The sequence below is a fragment of the Camellia sinensis genome, chromosome 3, assembly GCF_055761805.1.
Source record: "Camellia sinensis isolate YWXY chromosome 3, ASM5576180v1, whole genome shotgun sequence".
NCBI classification, from domain to species: domain Eukaryota; kingdom Viridiplantae; phylum Streptophyta; class Magnoliopsida; order Ericales; family Theaceae; genus Camellia; species Camellia sinensis.
Window position 1 is genome coordinate 199,448,280 of NC_138963.1, and position 20,961 is coordinate 199,469,240.

Sequence of the window (20,961 nt, forward strand, 5' to 3'; positions counted from 1 at the left end):
TAACGAAATATAATAATTTGTGATTAATTAAGCACATAGCCACGCCTCATAAACATTACATACCCCCCAAAACAAATACTCATAAATCTACTAATAATTTTTCAAGTCTTACGCTAAGACATTTTATGGATAAATTATATTGACACCTCTTGAGATTTGGTCTAATTACTATTCATCTCTTGACATTTTAGAAATTATATTTCCACTCCTGTGGTTAATACTCTCATTTTATAAATCCTCTGCTTATATAAAATGTAATTTCTAGTAGAAAAACAGAATAAATTACATTAAAAAAAAAGTGAAAGAAAGGGAAAAAAAAAGAAAAGAAAATAAAGCAAAGCAAAAAAAGAGAAACTGCATGAGTTTAATGCCTTCATTCCGTCTAAATAATTACAATGACAGGGGTTAGTGTAATTTCCAAACGTTAAGGGTGATATGTATTAAACCCAAACTTCAGGGGTGTAAATGTAATTTACCCTAAAATTTTTAAGACATTTTATATTTTTTAAGGAGAAAGTCCCAACTGCCACGACAAACATAATCGAACGGCTCCGTTGACGAAACCGTAATCGACCTCGATCTATGGATGCGGTGTAAAACGTAAACTACTCTTCTCCGCAGCCAATCATTTATTTCCCTCTCCCTCCCTCTCTCTATCTATTATGAGAAGAGACATGAAAATATTTCTCTCATATTACAATAAAAAATAAAAAATAAAAAATAAAAAATAAAAAAAAATTCTCAACCAAAGCAGGCCTTCCTATTGTTGAAGCCAATGATCCATCGGTTTGTTGTATTGCTGTTTCTGGAGACCTTGTGCTGATATTTTGACAGATTCTGACATTTGTCTTTTGGAAGTTTCAAAACTTTCATAGATTCTCCCCAAATTATACAGATTTTGGTAAGAAAAGCTTGTGAACATAGATATGGCGTCGCATTTTGACCGGTGGGAAAAGGATCCGTTCTTCTCTGCAGCGGAGGAGGTCCAGGAATCCGCCGACAGGTGACGTTTCATTGCCCACCTAGGGTTTTTATGTTTTGATTTTGATTGCCTTGCGCATTTTTAGATTGGTTTTATGTTTATGCAGATGAATGTGTAGATTTTGTTGCATATTAATGAGAGATTATTGATTGTTTCTTGTTAATGTTTTGCTGTCTATTATGTTATGAAGGATGGAATCGACTTATAGGACGTGGATTCACTCAATGAAAGATTCCAGTAAGTGGAATTCTGAAGAACTTCGTAGGGACCTTCGTACTGCCATCGGCACTACCAAATGGCAGGTCATCTCCACCTCACCTTCTCTCCGTGATATATATATATATATATATATATTTCTGTTGTTGTTGGTTTAGGTTGGGTTGTGGGCGGAGATAAACTCGGGATTCTAACCTAGAGGGGACGAACATATACACTAACAAGAATTTTGGGGGGAAAAAAACTGCAATATTAATTTGTAACGGCATGAGAAATGAAAAATTAATAAATATATATATATATATATATATATATATATATATATATATATATATATATATATAAATGAGCTTGTTTTCTTGTGTTAAGGACATCTATGTGTACACACAATTTAATTAAGAAATTTAAATGGTTGTTGTCGTGTTTAACACTGAATATTTTGAAACTTTAATCTTTCTCTTTATTCAAATACTTTGATCATATGTTAATGTATGAATTAGGATGTATCATGTAGGGACATAGAAAGTGAAAGGTAGAATGAGATGAAATTTATTTAAAATAAAGTAAAAATCTAAAGGGGGCAAGGCTATATATTTTGGAAATAATTAGTAGCTAATAATACTAGTATAGTGAGCAGATTTTTTGAAATCATAGGGGTGGTGATTGCTCCTGCTTGCCACCCCTAGGTCTGTCCTTGGTTGTGGGAACAAAGGGTGTTTTTGGGCTGATCCCATATTTGCATAATGAATGATGAATTGCTTATTCTGCTGTTCATGCAGTTGGAGGAATTTGAACGGGCTGTCAAGTCTAGTTACGATAGTATCTTAGCTGATGATGCCAAAGAGAGGCATTGTGAATTCGTAAATGCAATTGGGTGCCAAATTTCAAAAACTGAGAGTTCATTGCGGGAATTATCCATTTCAGACGGCAAGCCACCTTTGCCATGGGTGCGATTGGATGAAGGAGAATCCCACGAACTTGCAATGTTTCTTTCGGGACCAGCAATGCACGCGGACAAAACTTCTCCAAAAATTAATGTCCAGGCTGAACTATTGGCTAACCCACAAGAGACTGATAAACAGTTAACGCACGAGTGTTCAAAGAATTCACATCATTTACTGGAGTGCAATCTAGTCGAGGCTATGGAGGAGAAGTTGCCTGGGCATCGCAGGACGGCAAGTGCTAGTGCTGATATTGGTTCCTGGAAGATTGCTGTTACTGATGATGCTTTCCCTCAGAGTTCCTCTGGACACATTGGGCCATCCCCTCGAAAGATACCCAGTTTTTCAGGGTTCCTAAATACGATGGAGGCCGCATCTAAGCTGAAGTGGCCAAAAAATGGGTACAGGAAATTGAAGAATATGGATCATCCCCAAGAAGCTGACAGTACATCACAATCTCTGCCATTGACAAGGGTATTACTTCTTGATTTCCATATTCATGTAGTATGTTGCCAATGCTTATATTCCTGCTTTCTCTGCACAGGGTGTTAATGCATGTTGCGAAAAAAGTAAGAGTTGCCTTGATGGTTCATCTGGTTGTGATGACTGCTATGACAAGCAACTCTATAGTTGGTATGGAGCTATTCAGAGACTGCTTCAAAGGTCTCAGTATCAAATGCAATATAGTCGGCCTATTCAAATGGTTTTTTGGATTGTTGTTCTTTGCTTGATTGGTGAGCTTTCTTGAACTCTAACCATATATTGTTTTCTGTAACTAGGTTGATTGTTATCTTTTTATTGGATTATAATATTTCACAATATATTTGCAATTATGCTTATTTACATGCAGCGTGTGAATTGTCAGCAAGGTTCAGTAAAATGTAGCTGAAATTATTGAGCTGTTAAAATTTATTGCCAGTCTGCTTATATAGGTTATATGCACATATGTAAAGTATGCATTACATTTATATATGTTTGATGGGAATGAGACAGTTAAGCAAATACTGTTCGTTTGATTTAGTTTTAAAATTGTGATTTTGAGTGTGGAGTTGTGTTTTGAGTTATAAGTTTTTGAATTATGATTTGAAAAGAGAAAATTTGTTTGGTTATGAGTTTTGAAAATAATTTTAAGCAGTGTTTTAAAAAGCCCTAGGCGCATCGAGGCGCCAAGGTCACCTGGAGCCTATGCCCTGAGGTGCGAGGCGAGGCGTGTGCCTCACCAAAGCGAGGCGCAAGTTATAAAAGTTAAGCAAAATATTAATAAAGCACAATTTTCAACATAAACAAATATTTAATATGTATATTATTAATTTTTTTAATAAGAAGAAAAAAAAATTAATTTTTTAATATATATATATATTATTTTATTTATTTATTATATTTTTTAAATAATGTGTTTTAATTAATTTTTTTATTTTATTTTATATACATGTGTTTATTTTTAAATAATTAATGTATTTCATTTTACATATTATTTATAAGTATATTATATATTATATAATAGGTATTGTATGATATTATATATATAAATAAATTATTTTATATATTATAAGTATATTGTATATTATATATTATATATTATATAATAGGTATTATATAATATTATATATATATATATGAATTAAGAAGATAAAGGGAGAGACAGAAGAGAGAGAGAGAGATAGATCGCCATCGCGAGAGAGAACGCGCGAGAGAGAGTGATCGTGAACGAGACAGGAGAGAGAGAGAGATTGCGATCGCGAGAGAGAAGGCGAGAGAGAGAGAGACCGATGGTGAGAGAGACCGATGGTGAGCGAGACAGAAGCGAGAAGAAGACAACGAAAGAAGGGAAGAGAAGACGAAGACGAAGATGAAGACGAAGCAGAAGAGAAGAAGCAAAGAGAGGAGAAGAAGCAGAGAAGAGAAGAAGAGGAGAAGAGGAGAAGAGAGCAGAACCTGTTGGAGTGGAAGAAAGCCGAGGCGCACAAGGCGCTCGCCTTGCGCTTCGTAATAAGGCGCTCGCCTCATTGCCTGTGTCGCCTCGCCTCGCCTCGCCTCACCATGACTGAGGTGCAAAGCTGCGCCTTGCCTCGCCTTGAGCTTAGGCGCGCGCCTGAGTGTGCTTTTTAAAACACTGGTTTTAAGATGATTTGTAATTTTTTTATTTTTTTTGATTGATTGATGTATAGAATGTGAGAAATGTGAGAGGAGAGAGGAGAGAGGAGAGAGGAGAGAGGAGATAGAAAAAGTGATCGATTGATTGATGAAAAATAATTAAAAAAAAAAGAGAAGAAAGGAGTTTTGAAAGTAATTTTGAGTTGTGTTTTGAAAATATGTTTGGTTAATATGTTTAATCCAAATCATGATTTACAAATAGAGTTGAGCTTGAAAAGTAAACCAAACGCTGCCTAGATATTTTCATTTTGTGCCTACCATCTGCCCATAGAATTTGTTTCAGGTATTTTAAATATGTTTTGGATGTTTAGGATCATAATGGAACTGAATGAAAATCTGGATGGATGCTGTGAGAGATTTTCATTTTATCTTCCTCTGCTTGGCATTAAACCTGATCAAACCGATTGAACCAACCAAAACCCACCAAACCGATTAATTTTGGTCTGCTATTTTACTAGATCTGGTATGTAGCGGTTCAATTGAAAAAAAAATGCCATTTTTTTCTCTCATGTATATAAATATATATATTATCATTTAACAAATGTATAACAAATGACTTTCTCTACATCTATTCATTCTCACTTCCCTGTAAAGACAAAAGCGGCAAAGTCTGCCTCAATGTATTCATTATTCTTACTTCCAAATGAAAGCAATTTATCATACCTCTTTCTCACCCCCATTCATTACACGCGTCACTGCTCTCATTTCTTATAGTTTATCCTTTTTCCAATTCCCAACGTAAGCAAGCAGCATATACATTTCTCAAAGACCCACTTTTTTCTTTCTTCTTACATGGTTCTCTCTCCAATTCAATCTCTCTGCTCTCTTCTCACATTTTTTCTCTTTCCTCCTCTCTTCTCTCTATCATCTTTCTTCCCTCTAATTTATATTCTTCTCTATTCTCCTCACCAAAAAACACTGTTGAAACCTCTTGATTAAAATGCTGCAGGGAAGAGGAGAAAAGAAGAATAGAGAAGAAGAAAAGAGCCACAACCCTAACACAACAACCACAACCTTAAACACAATATATTATTCCAAAGCTAAATATTACAATGCAAAGACCTTAATATTTATAGGCTAGAAACCCTATTTTAAAATAGGAATTTAAATCCTAATATTGTACGGAAACTTAATCTCCTTTGTGTAGCAAGCTTCATCTCATCTTAAAGACTTTGGTTCACTGGCTTCATGCTTTTATTTTTCCCCCACACATTGAGCTATAGCACACCCCTGGCACCCACTCGGCTTGCTTAGCTCACTTAGAGAATGCTACCGAGTGGTGTCCCACTCTCCATGAGCATCCTAGCATTGCCCATTGTCGCTTAGGTTGTGATTAAGGCCTAGTAAACCCCTGTTCGCGATTACTAAAGGACTCCTGGCTTGGAGGCTAAAGTTGAAGGATCGTCAAGGTTGTCTAGCCCACCTCCTCAAGTGGATCCACCTTGACGAGTCTAAGAGAGAGGTGTTGACCAAGACATATGACACTCTGAAGAACATATCATACCTATCATTGGAGTCCCTTTGATGCAACTTTCAAAGTGTATCATACCTACCACTACAGACCTCATGATACGACTGCGGATCCTCGAGGCTTGATTAGTGGACACAATGGTGGATGGAATATCTCCACAATATTGAATTAAGGAGGGTTGAGCCACCAATCCAGAAGTGAATTGTCCCCCAGTGGTTCATCGGATCTCATTGCATGAGTTGAGGCTTCCTACTTTCTAATTACCCTCGACAACTTAGCTCCTCCGGAAAGAACCAGACTTCTCAATTGCCATTATTTTTTTCTCTCAAGATTGCTCAACTCTCTTCCTCCACCTCTAGTGGTCCCCTGCCATATCAGTAATGCCTATCATCTTACTAGAAGGCCCTACTTCGGTCACCTTAGGGCCAACTTTCCACACTATATAGAACTTAATTCACACGGATCACTAGTACTAGGATGCGTGTCCTATACGCTTCCTTGTGGGTTGAACCATGTTTGTCCCAACTATAGGTTAATGCCGTGGTGCCTTAGCTTCAGTTGTAGTGCTAGGGGCATTCCTTCGGCAGAAACCTCACTCTTCATATTCTAGGTGAAATATATCAGTTGAGCATGGCAACCTAAGTTTGTTCCCAATCTCAATTGCATTAGATTGCTTTTCATGGACTTCCCTGGAAGGAAAAGTCTTGAGTGTGCAGGGCATACTGTATGCCATTTACTTATGTATTTTTGTGATTTAAGGTACACATTTTTGTGAAAACTTGCAACATGTTTTATGGGTTAATTTATGGGAATTTGTGTTAAGTTACGTGATTTCGCGAGGTGACTTGCGTATGTTTGTGAAAACTTATGCCAAGTTGTGATTTCTCAAATTTTTATAGGTTAACTTACGTGAATTTGTGTTTAAGTTATGCGATTTTGTGAAGTGTCTTATGTATGTTTGTAAGAACTTACACCAAATTGTGATTTTTTCAAATTTTTATGGGTTAACTTACGTGAATTTGTGTTTAAGTTACGTGATTTTGTGAGGTGACTTACGTATATTTGTGAGAACTTATGCCAAGTTGCATAGGGGTTGCACACCCAAACACTTCCCAATAATGCTTGTTCAACAATATATTATTCTTAATAAAAATAGTCAGGATTTGGAATGTTTTTATTGGAAGGAGAAATTTTCTTGGAAGTTATGAGATGAATCATTAGAAATTCGCTTTTAAGATTGCTAGCAGCAGCTTTTTCTAGGTCTCATCACCGATAGTCAAGCAAATTGTGAGGTGACCTGATGAGTGATGACATAGCACATTGTAAATAGTTTCACTTAAAATTCAATTGGTAAGCACTCTTTTTACTTTGGTTCCATCTGTTAAAAAAGAGATGATGGTGTGCGTGTTGTATGTACGTGCTTGTTTTTGTGTGTGAAAATAACTATAATTTGTATTCCATATATGTGTTTTGGAATACTGGCTTTCATCCTCCCAAGTTTTGAATATATAGTGCTTTTCAATGTTGTTTTCTTCTCTCTCTTTGAGTTATTTTGTTTTTTGGAGTCTTAATTCGGTATTGGTTCTCCATGCAGTTTTATTTGCGTTGCATGCAATTTAAGGAGCAGCAGTAGGTTCTTCATTCAGCATTTTGTCATTGATAGCAAGTATGTGGGGGTGGACAAGTCCCAAAACAGTGTTGCACATTCTTCATGCTGATAGCTGATCAAGGCAGGTGTGTTTTTGTCTTCTATTTGATGCCATATAATGTTGAATGTCGATGGTCATAATTTTACTGTGATGCTGTGGTAATAGCCTCATCCACTTCTTTCCCAGTTTGATTTTCTTGACCTGTAAATTCTGTAGTATTATTATCATATGAACCAAGGGGATAGCTGATGATTTTGGTCCACATTGTATTCCTAAAAAGCAGAAAAATCCACATTTCTGCCACTTGCAGTTTTTTGTTGTTGATGTATATAGTTAATTTTTTCTTGATCTGCATTTGTGTTTTGTAGTTATAGAACTATTGGTGTAGCATGTAGAACCTTGAATAGTCTTCTGTTATTCATTCCATCTTTTTGTTTCGCTCGGTGACTGCAAAGGGAAAAAAGTAGTGTAGTGTATCGTTCAGTCAATTATCAAAGGTTTCTTTAATGCTTAAAATTATTTATGGAATAGTTCAGTTAGCCAAAATTCCTGCATCTCACTAGGATATCAAGGGAAGTATTGCCACATGCAAGATTTTCCCTTCCTAAGCTACAGTCTCCAATGTGTATATATAAATATTTATTTATAACCAAGGGCGGAACTAAAAAATTTGTTCAGAAGGGGCCATTTTATATGCATAAAAATACTGAATTAGTTTTGGTACATTACTAATTGAACTTAATTTCTTATATAAACGTTGTGAAAGAAGTATTTCATGAGAAAACTAACTAAATAAATCTAACAAATAGTTTTTTAGTTTTTAAAAGTTTTGAACTATTAGATGTTAGTATACAATTGGTTAGACCATTGTTTTAAGATATTCTATTGATTTATATAATCTAATAAATAAGAAGTAAAAAATGCTTAAAACTCTTAAAACATAACTCTTAAATTTATACTCAATGACATTGAACATTAGATGTCATTGATTGTTTAAAAATCAATCAACTAAGACCCCATCCCTACCATGTCACTGTGAATAAATTTAGGGGTGAAGTTTTAGATTCTCTAGCATTACGCATAAGAAGTATATATGCCATTTTATTTTTGAAGTTAAAAAATAAGTGATATGTATCTCTTATATCAATAAAATTGACTCGATAAAATTGATGTTATTATCTAAAATATAAAGTAATTAGAGATCATTTTCATTATACATTGTGAAATATTAATGGAATAGAAGGTAAAATAAATTTAAGAGATCATCCCATTATATATTTTACGAATACATAAATATAAAATTAGTACTTGTTTGGCAGGCATTAAAAAAGTGCATTTTTTTTTGCATACATACACTTATTTGGGTCACATCAATCAACATCTCCTCTCTACTTTTCTACCTACTTTCTCTACTTTTCTACATATATTTTTTATTTATTATAAAAAGTCAAAAAGTGTACTTATTTAGAACATCCCAAACATCCCCTTAATAATAGATTGTAAAAAATCGGAGGGGCCATTCTGCCCCTGTTTATAACGTATTGAACTCGATGGGTGAACCTTTTTTTTTTTTTTGGGTGTACTTATTTTTGTGGCACACACTGACCAGTCCTTCCTCAGTTCAGTTATGGCAGGGCAGGGGATGATGACTTTATTTATTTAGTTCATGACTTAGGAAGATGAATAAATATGGACAGAGTGAACTTCCGTCTTGGGCCTATTGAGAAAGGTCTTCTGCTCAATGCTTGTACAGAAAAGGAGCCTAGCCGCCTTTTGTGGCACACACATATGCATGTACGCATGTATGAATGGCGTTTCCTTTTGATTTTGATAAATTACTGACATGATGAAACAGGGAATTGAATAAGTGATTATAAAGGGTGCTTGAAGAGTAGTTCAAGAATTCCAAATGCTGGCATCAACTGTTTGTATCAACGCTTCAATCATGTGTAAGGTAGTTTGAATAGAGTACTCGTAGTTCAAGTGCACTGTACTGCCCTTAGTTATTATTATTATTATTTGGGTACATCGGAATACAAATACAACTTTCAAAGTGAGAGAGAAGAATTACATGGTGGTGGACGGAGTTGAACCCTTGACCTCTTCCTACTGAGATGTGCAATGGTTCTGTTTTTTTTATATTGGTTAGTTTCAATTTTATCTGTACATCAGAATGCAAATACAATTTCCAAAATCGAACTCTTAACCTCGTACTGAGATGCAAGGGCTCTTACTGGACTAATCCTGTTGGTTAGTTTGAAGAGTACATCAATGAGATTTTTTTGTCTGTATAGTGGAATATAAATGCAGCAACCAAAGTTGGAATATAGATACAGCAACCAAAGTGGGAGAGAAGATATACTCGTAAGTGGGGTGTCAAACAACCTCCTTATAATGTACAAGGGTTACTGACTTAGATAGCGATATTCGAAGTTGATGAGCTTTTCACTGTTCCCCTAGTTCAGATGCTCAGTTTGTTATGTCGTGCTGCCAGTTTTAGGTCTCTTCTTCCCTATCCCCCTCTCTCCCTTTGTTGCCTTTTCTACACACGATTCTTAAGAGCATGTCAACAAGGCTTTCTTAATTATTCAAAATTTGTACTGCTGTGATATTTTAAGCTAGTTTCGACTGTTGCAGCCTTTGCATATTTTAAAGAATAATGGGGATTATGCTTGAATTTGTCTTCTTGGCTTGAAGTTTTGATAGCTAACAAATATAAGGAAAATAAAGGTTCACCTACAAGTGGAAAAATTTTAACCCAACTTTATTGGGAACAGTATGCCTGAGTCTTTACTAGTGGTTAAGCGTAGGTCATGGTGGGCTGAACTCATCATCAGCTCCATTTTGCATACAAATTTTAACAAAATAATTTTGGGGCGTTAAATCCAATCTTAGGGAACTGAACACCTTATTCTTCATTTTCCCTTTTCCTGTAGATGAAAAAGTGATCATCATTTCTTTTTTTATAAGGAAAAGACCCACTGGCTTGGCAGTCACTTTTGTAAGAGTTATGTTGCTTTGGCAATAACTTGACCTTATTATTTTGTATGAACATATTCATGCCAAATTGTTGCACGTTCGAATCTGAAAATTGAACTGTCAAGGATCCCTTTGCCTAAAAAGGGCAGCCAGTATACGGGACTTCTACCACTGTAGTGTCTAAGAAGTGTTGGATGTATGTATAGTCTTACCCTGCATGAAGGGAACTGTGTCTATAAGGATGACTCAACTCCGACTAAAATAGGTTCAAAGATGCCTTTGCCTCAACATCTTTAGAGGGGGTGGAGATGCATACAACATCAGTGAACATCACTGCTAGATCTAGGACACTGCTATATGCATAGGGTCCTACCAGGACATGAAAGCTTTAGGTTATATATATATATACTTAAAATTGGCAATTATAAGCCTTATTAACATATCAGTAAACCAAATCACTACATTATCATAGATCCTTCTTAAAATCACGTTTTCTACGTCATCATGCAAGCTACATCATCATAGTAATTTAAGAGCAGAGATAGCCATTCCAGAATCCAAAATCATTTTAAGAGCTGAACTGGGCTGCTCCGGTGAGGTAGCGGTAACTGAAGAAGCCAGCGGCAACTATCAGAGGCACGAAGAACTCGAGAAAAGCCGCATACTTGGGCACTGGATCGTCCTTGATCACGAAAGCTTTCATTTCTTTGGGCTTGGATTCCTTGTTAGAAGCAATCTCAACATTAGAGTCATTGCCTTCTTGAATGTTGTAGCCCTGGAGGTACCCTACCTGATACTTGAGGATCAAGTTCTTAGCAGCCTTGCTGTGTCCTATATCCTCAAAGTTCTTTGTTGCATCTTTTCCGGCTGATTCGATCAAAACCTCCTCTCCTCCTGGGTGTTCTTCCAGAAACTTCGTCACGTCCAATACCTGCATTAACATTCACTCAAATTTAAACCAAAAAACTACCCCATTAAAGTGTTTGTAGTTATGATGTTTTAAGTGTATTCATATATAAATATGTGTATCATAGAGAAACAGAAGTGTTGGCAAGTGAGGATTACTCTGCCATTGATGATGAACCAGCAATCCTCCTTGGATTTGTGTTCAGCAACTTGTGGAATTGTGAAAACTCTTTTTTTGTCCATTTTGTTTAGGGGAGAGAGAGAGAGAGAGAGAGAGAACTGATTGGGTATGAATAAAACAATAGACATATATGTAGAAGCAGGTTTGGTAAGTGAATAGGTGTACATGGGTTGGATTGGACCGATTTTAGAGTAAATGAGGAATTGAACCATTTTTTACGGTTCTATCAAATTGAAACCGTTACTGAACGGTCAACATGTAGAATCAAACCAAAATCGAACCATAGAAACCGATTTAGTTCGATTCGGTTCATAGTTATAGGAATTTTATATAACAATAAATGTGATATATATTTTATGTTATTAAGCAAATTAATAAGAATTAGTTTGGTTAAGTTGATTAGAATATATCAATTTTACGATTATGACTAGTGATCAAATCTTATAAAAAATATTTTATATTTTAATATAGTTTTCATATAAAAATATAAAAAATAATAAATAAATATGTCTCGATCTGATCTGGTCTGATTCTGTTCGAAATCGTAATCAAAGCTTTAGAGCCGAAAACCAGACTAATTTAAACAATTTTCAAATCAAATTAGTTGGATTTATGGGTTCTACTAATTTGTGTTTTTGAACACCCACCCCTGTCATTGACCGTTTGGTTGGAGAGGAGAGGTAGTAGCTATCACGTGCCATGCCACGCGTCACCCACCCCAGTAGTTTGTTTGGATTAGGAGGAGAGGTAGATTTGACGAATGGTTTGTTGCTCGCACATGCCACATTCTCTCTTTGATTTAAATGCAAATATAAATGTTAAAAGGATAAGTTACAGATATATATATATATATATATATATATATATATATTTTATATTTACTTAAATTATAAATTATTTATTATGATTTAAAAAATTATAAATATTTTTTTATCAAAATTTTTTATTTAACAGAAGTAATTGAAAAAATAAAATTCTTAATTGACTTTCTATACAATAATAAAATTACAAAAATTAAGAATTAAATTAAATTTCCAACATTATTAAAAACAGTTAATTGATTTTATGATTTATTAATAAAATGTATAATTTGTTATGAAATTATAAACTTCAAGGAACATAATATAATTTTCAAAATTATAAAAGATAATTCGTATTTTAAGCAAAATCTAAGAGTGTATGTATAATTCACCCATGATAAAATGATCCCCCAAAATAATAATAAAAAAAGGAGAGCTTGCTTCTTATTTTTGTGCTTAAATTCGCTTAATTTCTGCTGTAATCTTTCTCAATTATCATAATATGGGCCGATTTTTCCTTTTTTCAAAAATAGAATGTTAGAAAATTAATAAAATTATACTATAGTAAAGCCTCGTTTGTCAATTATATATTTTAGTCAAAAAGACAAAAACTACTATAGTAAAGTAATAAAATTATTACTTGAAAATAATGAGTTTATTATATCCAATCTATAATATTTTTCACTATACCATTGATTTAAACTACTATATAAATAATATCACATAGTATTCCCAAAATATCAAATAACTACTTATTGTAAATAATACAATAAATTCTTAGTCAAAGAACATGTTAAGAAAAAAAAAATACATTTTATAAAAAAAAATAAAAATAAAATTCAAAATTGAGTGGGGTGGGGGTGTGGAGGGGGGCCCGTGACCCCGGCCTTGATGTGCTCCGCCCCTAGTGATGGCACATCAAGGCCGGGGTCACGTGCCCCCCTCTGCACCTGCACCCGCACTCGACTCAGTTTTGAATTTTATTTTAATTTTTTTTAACAAAAAATTTGTCACAAAGTGAAAAATTTGCCACTGCTACAAATCAATTCAATTTAGTTCACGTGATGTCGTACAATATTGAAATGCACATTGATCCAGAAACTAAAATGCCTATTTGGCAGAAATAATTTAGTAGGTCTGTCTATATTATATTATGAAATTACATTTCAAAGAAATAGTTGACAAAATAAAATTTTATCTGTAATGTAATTATTTTATGATTGTTTTATTTATTTATAATTTTTTTCATATCTTATTAGTTTGTCATTCTAGAGTCTATTAGGCCATATAATTAGTTTGTTTATATATATATATATTTTAGACAATAATTATGTGTCTATTATAAGATTGGCATACAACCAAATGTTAGGTCAGAGCTAGTAAATAACTTTTTGCTTATCTTCACTTGTAAAGTTAAGAGTCATGTGATTTTATTTTGATAATTTAATTTATTTATTTTTACATCTTACATGTAAAGTATTCATAAAAAAATATAATTGATCTAATAATTGTAACTACATGATTTTATCATATTTATCTTCAACAAATAACATCTATTTACAAAATCGTACTTCTCTAATTTAATAATAATAATAATAATAAAAAAGATAAAATCACATGATTAAAATTATAGGACCAAATTTTTATTTTATTTAACGTGGTGGTCTTTACATGTCCATACTGCACGACCCTGCTCCTTTTATACGATTGGAGGCAAGTTCAACCCATCAGAAAAGGGTGATTATATTTACACCATTGTTTACCTCATTTACGCTCACTTTCAAAATATATCCCCATAAAAATTTTAATCAGTTTAGTTTCAATTTCCTGAATTCAATTTTTTAAAAATTAAAATTTTTATTTTTTGTGTTTTTTTATTTTTAGTGAATATTTTTTAAATTTTAAGTAATTTTTTTATTTTTTTAGATGCATTTTATTTAGATATATCTAAATAATAAAATATTTATGAAAAAAATATTTTAAAAAATTAATAAATATACAAAAATATGAAAAATGTACTAAATTTTCATATTTTTTGGTATTTAGTATATTTTTTTAAAAAAAATTTCACAAATATTATACTTTCTAAGTGTGTTTATATTAGGTGTGCCTAAAATTTTTTTTTAAAAAAAATTGCTTAAAATATTAAAAAAATTCATTGAAAACATTAAAATATGAAAAATAAAAAAGTAAAATTTTCTGAAAACTGTTTTTTAAAAATTGAAACCAAACAAGCTGAATAGTATTTTTTTACACCCTCATAATACCAAATATATCCTTATCTCTAATCTTACATTCTCTCCTTATACCCCATTCTCTTCCTCTCTTGTTGCATTCCTCTTTCTATCTCCTTTCCATCATTATAGAGGAGGATGGCAACGGAGTAGGAAATGAAGAGCGTTGGGATGGTATTTACTTGGAAGATCCTTTCATAGGAACCCTTTTTATTTTTATTTATTTTTTTGGGTGAGAGCTTTGTTTGGCCTTTTGTTCGGCCAACCAAAGTTAAACAAATACAGACCAAAATTAGCAAAATTAGTCGCGTTCAACCTTAATTATCTGAGCAAGCTAAGATGTTTGATAACAAAGTCAAATGGAGTTTTGATTCCATTTTTTTCAACAACGATTCATCCCCCCTTTTTTTCCCATCCCCTTTGACCCCCTCTCTCTCTCATTGGTTACATATTCTTTTTCTTTTTCTTTTTCTTTTTTTTCCTGCTCCTCCAATCATCACCCGCCACGTGGCAAAGGGGGGGTGAGGGGGTGACCCCCAAAAGGGGATCCCAAGCATTATTTTTTTTTCAAATAGAACGGGACTACATGAAAATAATAAAAAATTTCTAAACATCAAAATTTTATATAAAATCTATTTACTTATCATATATGTCTTCACTGTGATTTTCCTAAATTTTTTTAGTTAATTTTTTCTTTTATGTTCCTATGGTGGAGGTATTAGGAGTTGCATAGGGGTGGAGCGAGTGAGAGAAGGGAGAGAGGGTGGTGGCAGCGAATGGTGAAGGAGTATGGTGGTGGTTGAAAGGGGGAATAAATGGGATGGGTGTAAAAGGAATTCTATTAACAATTTTTTAATATTTTTTGTCCAAGATAATTTTAGGAAGGGATAATATTGTAATAAAAAAAAAATTTATAAAATTGGGTGTAATGAGCTAGCTAAAATATAGTATAGATAGTCACCCATCAAAAAATTTCTGAAAGAAGAAAATCAGGAAACTACCATTTTTCTCCAACTGCACTTTGGGTGATGAGGAGATAGACAATTTAAAACTAAAAACTGGCTAGTCTCGTTACTTCAACAGGATCTGAGAGTTTAGCATACCACCCTTTCAATTCCAATTCAAGTACAAAAAGCTTCCAAAATGCCACTAACCTTTTCCAAACCACGCGTCTAAATGCTGCACAGTGACTTCTTTCTCCATGCTTACGACAGGAATTGAGTCATTGCATCGACATATTACATTATTGGTTTCTTGATGAATTGGTGGACTCCTTACCATCAGTTTGACCCTCATTGTTAAAATCAATTCCTTGAAATGTGACCCTAGATGACCGATACTGACTACCAAAAGCTGTCCCAAATCCCCATCCAATGCCGAGTCCAACTCCACAGCCTCCACCTTAAAAAATAAGTACTCTGATGAGTTATTCAGTACATAATTAAAACAATGATAAGAGAAATTACTCATATAAGTGCAAAATTGCTGAGTAAAACTAGTTCCAACTGTTTACCTGCACCAAGACCCAAGAAATTTAAAGGCATGCCTGCATCAATTTAACAACATCAATAAGCAAATAAGCTGGCTGGCAATGATATTAGATCTTCAAGGTACCACTACAATGTGCACATCAGAACTGGCAAAGAAACCAAGACGGAAATCTCAGAAAATAATTGAAAGTTTAAACGAGGTCTATGAATCAAATGAGGTCTATAAGACTTGATAGAGAGTGCAACCTGTTTGACCTATTTCAGTACTAAAATAAGGTGTAAAAGCTTTTTTGTTATATTTATTGACTGGACCCAAGGATGTGCACAGAAAGTTGAACCCCCATCACAATCAATGATATTAGGACAGAAAATTTCAAATAACATATAAATCACTCCCAATCAAGGTTTTAAAAAGCGACTGCAACCGTTACGTAACGCCGTTATGTAACGATTGTGATGGTTACCACCACCCGTTACGGTTGCTTTTGCAATGTGATTGAGATTCACTGATGTATCGGCCGTAGCGGCCACTATAGCGGTCGTAATGGTGCCATAACGGCCTGTTTTGCACCTTTATGTAACGGTTCCGAATTGCTTCTTTTGAAAAAACACACAAAAAAAAAAAAAAAAAAGTTGAAAATGGGAGAAGAGATATAGAGAGAGAAGAGGGAAGATGGAGGAGCAAGAGATAGAGAGAAAGAAGAGGGAAGATGAAGAACATGTTATTGATTTGTTAAAACTGTAAGACCTATACTATTCTATTCAGCTGCTATCACTCAACCATTTTGTTTCTGTGTGTCTATCTATATATTGTTTGAAAATAATAATAATAATAATAATAATAATAATAATAATAAGTGTGGTTATTATCTATTTGGCTTGATTAAAATATATATATATATATATTTAGGCTTTTATTTATTCTCTTACTTTTGTCATTGTTTATCTTATATATAATAGTTAGTGATTGATTTTTTGTAGAATATAAAGTCATTAATTATTAAAATAAAATATAAAAAACTCAGTTTATAGTGATTTAAAAATATGAAATATATTAGATCAAACTTAAAAATTTACAAAAATTGATCAATATTTATTTTAAAACCCAATAGATATGATCATGGAAAAAAATGTGCATATCAATAAGTTTTTTTCAAATTGTGCGAAAAATAAAAAAATTCACGGTTCCGATAACCGCAACCGTTACGCTACGGCCTTTACACCCCGCAACCGCAACCGTGCCACTGCCACTGTTACGACGACCGTAGCCGCTTTTCAGAACCTTGCTCCCAATATAACAAAAAACAAGAGGCACAATTATCATTCCAACCATTTGTTTCTCTTGATTTAATCTTGAAGTCATTCTCACCAATAATTTCCATGAAAGAGCATACAGGAGTGTTAGAGCTTTTCCAGGGTTAACAACTGCCCTTTCCTCTATAGTAATCAAACAGCCAACCTTCATAGCAATGAGCCAAATAGGATGCTATTGAACATGCTTCCCTTCCAGTCCAGTTCTAACCAAATTTTAATGTCATTTCATACTTCCCTCAATCTAATGAGTTGTTCTATGCATTTACCATCTGAAGCTCAAATTCAGTGGGCTCTCACACAATAGACTTAAATTTATTTATTTATTCTTCATGACACATCGACAAGCACCACAAATATATTTTAAAAGTTCACAATGGTGCTCCCAGTCCATCATACTATTTACTAGAAGTGTGCTATATAGTAGTTCTTCTACAATGTTACCCTCATAGAAACTAGTGCATGAACAGCAATGAACAACCATTATGAGACTGTTGTAAGTTCCATTATTTGCAATCAGTTACATGGATCTGTTTTTTCCAGTTAGCTCTGTTCAAAACCATATCCTGAGTAAAATTCAACACAACCAAGTCCTTTTTTCCCTCTCTGATCAATGTCTTTCTTGTTCCCCCTGGTCCTTTTAGCACCTTCAATCGAGATCAAATTACTCTTTCTCATCAATGCATAGGTTGATCTATGTTGCATGTGATGGAACTATCTCAAATGACCTTCCCTCATCTTATCTATAATTAGTGCCATTTCTAACTTCCACGAATGCATTCATTTTTTGTTCTATCTTTTATAACACTATTCATCCATCTTAATATCCTTATTTTAGCCACCCATTTTCTAAGCATGCTATATTTTTTTCTTAGATTTGTGCACCACATTCTCCTCAAACCCCAATACCTTATATACAAAATTGATTATAAATGGTCCTTCTTAGTCAAAAAACTTGAATTGGATAGGAGTCATGGAGTTTTCTCTATGATTTCTTTAGAATATTGTTGAGAAAAAGAATAAAACTGAATATTAATTAGGATTCTAGATTAGTCACTTGAACCAATCAAGAAATGCCAATGATAGAATTCTTCAAGAGCAAAATCTAGGCAAACTTCCACCTATGGGTATGAGACAAATAGATGCCCAACTAAGACTATTAGCTAATGCTTTGGAAAGACTTCTAATGTTCTCTGATTCTTCCCAGAGCCTAATTGAAAGCATTAACTAGGTTTTTTCCGACTAAGAAATAGGCACCCCCGGTGTTTCTAAATTTTAGTTGACGTAGAAGAGCTGTTACTTTGATTTAGCTTCAATCATATTCTCCGATTGGCGCCAATCCCACACCTACAACATTAACTTCATGACTACATGGTAAACCTTTGACATTCCAATGATTCAATTTTCCTCTTTTCGAAAGAGCTAAAGTCAAGCTTCACCTTATTTTTCATTTGGGGATCCGAAACAAAGAGACGGAGCTAGATACGGGAGAATTCCAGAAAATCCTTTGCACAACTGGATTTAGTAATCCTTGCTTCTCTTAAAAGAAGAGATGAGACACCATAGCATACATCTACCAATAACTTTAATAATATAATTTTCTTATTTTCAGAGATAGGAATCAAAAATACCCAAACTGGTGGCATTGTAACAGAAGCCCCCATATATTAAAACACCAAGCTTTCAATATTGCAAAAAAAAAAAGAAAAAAAAAAGGGAAACCAATATACCTAGTAAATCCTAAACACACATTTTGACATTGAGCAGTCATTCATGTCCCAAATTTTGGAAAAAGGTCAAGCATAAGATCCAAAAAAGGGATTTATAAGTTTTGGAATTATGTAAGTGAAAAAGCACACACCCTAATCAAGAGTGGAATTTCAATTGTAACATGAGATTTTTATGAGCATCGTGTGATAACTCAAGCAACCAAAAAATCATATCATGATCATCATTCTCATTTCTTGCAACTGTAACCCATTGAGAAAACATTCAATATTTGGACCACACAACTTTCTTTCCAGCAGCAGAAGTATAAAATTTAAGGCAAATGCCATATTGCACTGAATCTGAATCCAATATAAAATCAGGAAAATGCATATATCTTCTTTCCAAGAATCTTGTCAATATACTTAAATAAACTGCATTCCATTGGATATGTGCTTAATTCCTACGATCACCAAGTGACTAAAAAAACATAAAAATGAAACCCTAAATGAAATGTATGAAAATTTAAAGAAATTCAAATTGAAAATGAAATATACACCAGAGAGAGAGAGAGGGAGCTTATGATACACATACATACCTCCGAAGCCCCAACCGACGCCGAAACCGCAACCAATTCCGAAACCTTGGTACAGTCCGCAAAGAATGCGTAGAATCAATAATACAGATATATATGTATATATATAACTTTGTAAATAAATAAAGCGTAAATATGGTTGGTTATGCGTACCAAATCCAACCCCTGTCCCATTGAAATTTGTAAGCACCATTGCTTTGTAGCTATGAGCAAGTTCCTATCATACACATATATACATAAATACAATTGGATTATCGTTATATATATATGTATGTATGAATGTAAGTGACTGTTCGTCGAAGAAAGAGATTGGGAATGAAAGGAGCGTTGTCTCAGACTTACAGAGATGTAGAGAGCGAATCAGAAATCTTCCGAAATTGCAAGCAGAGAGGGGCTTCGGATAAACCCCCAGACTTCTGAGAGAACGTGGAACTAATTGGGGAATTTGGTACTCCTCTGAAATTCAACACTAGCCCTTCGGTTTAACTGAATTACCGAAACACCACTACAATTCTTTTATGTTTGGATTGAGTGATTAAGACAAAAAATAAAAAAAAATGGAAATAATGTATTTTTTTTTATTTGTTTAGATAATTTAAGTGGAGAGAAATGGAGAGAAACCTATTTCTCTTATGAGTCCGGATTCTTTGTTGTGTTTTCCTGCGACGTTTCTTACCATGGTCTAAAGCGACGTCGTTTTGAGTTTTTTTTTTTTTCATTGAGAGTTGAGTTGAGAACCTAACCCACACATCACAGCAACGGCGATGAAGCGAGGCCATAGAGAATAATAAAAAAAAAATCCTTTGACAGTAAGAAAAAGACCATTGAAGCTGTTGAGTGATGATTTGCTTGTTGGGTTTCCCTGTTTTCTTCTCTCTAAGCTCTCAAACGTCTCTAAATTTTGGTTTATTTGTGTGAATTTTGAAGCTTCGTTCTTCCCTTTTCAAAACATTGCTTCAATCATCAATTGCTCCAGTTCTAGCGCAGCTTGATCGCCACCGCAAGACACAACGACAAACCAATCTGAGAAATGACGTCGATGCAAGCGGAGATCAGATATCGGAGATTTGATGTGGTAGAGATCTGAAGCGGCTGTGAATTAGACGGTCCCTATCACATCCCAAACCCAGCAGTGGCCTATAGGGTCTTAGCCCAAGGCACACGTAAGCCTAAACACGAATCCATAATCACATTGAACAACTATACAATATTCCGATAATAAATAACCAAACTCAATCCAGTGACATGCCACAAGTATAAATGACAAAACCAACTGTAATCAATACCATCCAAACTTATGGGATATAAACAGCTCATGTATCAAAATAATCATAAATGAACCCCA

The 20,961-nt window shown here is 34.0% G+C and overlaps 2 protein-coding genes across 4 annotated transcripts; one reads left to right on the forward strand and one right to left on the reverse strand.

Moving 5' to 3' along the window:
• Positions 1-507: 507 nt before the first annotated feature.
• LOC114291801 (Syntaxin/t-SNARE family protein) lies at positions 508-9,655 on the forward strand. Of its 3 annotated transcripts, none has more exons than XR_003639493.2 (6): positions 538-1,003; positions 1,173-1,284; positions 1,978-2,613; positions 2,684-2,873; positions 7,359-7,498; positions 9,269-9,655. XR_003639493.2 is itself a non-coding variant. In XM_028235672.2 (5 exons), the coding sequence occupies exons 1-5, from the start codon at positions 927-929 to the stop codon at positions 7,382-7,384; spliced, it is 1,041 nt and encodes a 346-aa protein (XP_028091473.2). In that variant the 5' UTR covers positions 508-926; the 3' UTR covers positions 7,385-7,763. The 3 variants fall into 3 exon arrangements, 1 of the variants encoding a protein (XP_028091473.2); XR_014365088.1 differs by having other exon boundaries at positions 9,039-9,425; XM_028235672.2 differs by lacking the exon at positions 9,269-9,655 and having other exon boundaries at positions 508-1,003; positions 7,359-7,763.
• Positions 9,656-10,768: 1,113 nt separating this feature from the next.
• Positions 10,769-20,126, reverse strand: LOC114291803 (glycine-rich protein). The gene is made up of 7 exons (XM_028235673.2): positions 19,959-20,126; positions 19,770-19,833; positions 19,620-19,664; positions 16,027-16,059; positions 15,773-15,914; positions 11,458-11,518; positions 10,769-11,323 (listed from the first exon to the last, which is right to left on the reverse strand). Exons 2-7 carry the CDS (start codon positions 19,807-19,809, stop codon positions 10,961-10,963), a joined length of 684 nt encoding a protein of 227 aa, XP_028091474.2. The 5' UTR covers positions 19,810-19,833; positions 19,959-20,126; the 3' UTR covers positions 10,769-10,960.
• Positions 20,127-20,961: the final 835 nt, after the last annotated feature.

Coding starts and splice junctions, on each gene's coding strand:
- LOC114291801 (XM_028235672.2), top strand. CDS start 927: ATGGCGTCGCATTTTGACCGGTGGGAAAAGGATCCGTTCTTCTCTGCA. Junction 1,285..1,977: donor TCGGCACTACCAAATGGCAG/GTCATCTCCACC, acceptor CTGTTCATGCAG/TTGGAGGAATTTGAACGGGC. Junction 2,874..7,358: donor TGTTGTTCTTTGCTTGATTG/GTGAGCTTTCTT, acceptor TTCTCCATGCAG/TTTTATTTGCGTTGCATGCA.
- LOC114291803 (XM_028235673.2), bottom strand. CDS start 19,809: ATGGTGCTTACAAATTTCAATGGGACAGGGGTTGGATTTG. Junction 19,665..19,769: donor TGGGACAGGGGTTGGATTTG/GTACGCATAACC, acceptor GACTGTACCAAG/GTTTCGGAATTGGTTGCGGT. Junction 11,324..11,457: donor GGTTCATCATCAATGGCAGA/GTAATCCTCACT, acceptor ATGTTAATGCAG/GTATTGGACGTGACGAAGTT.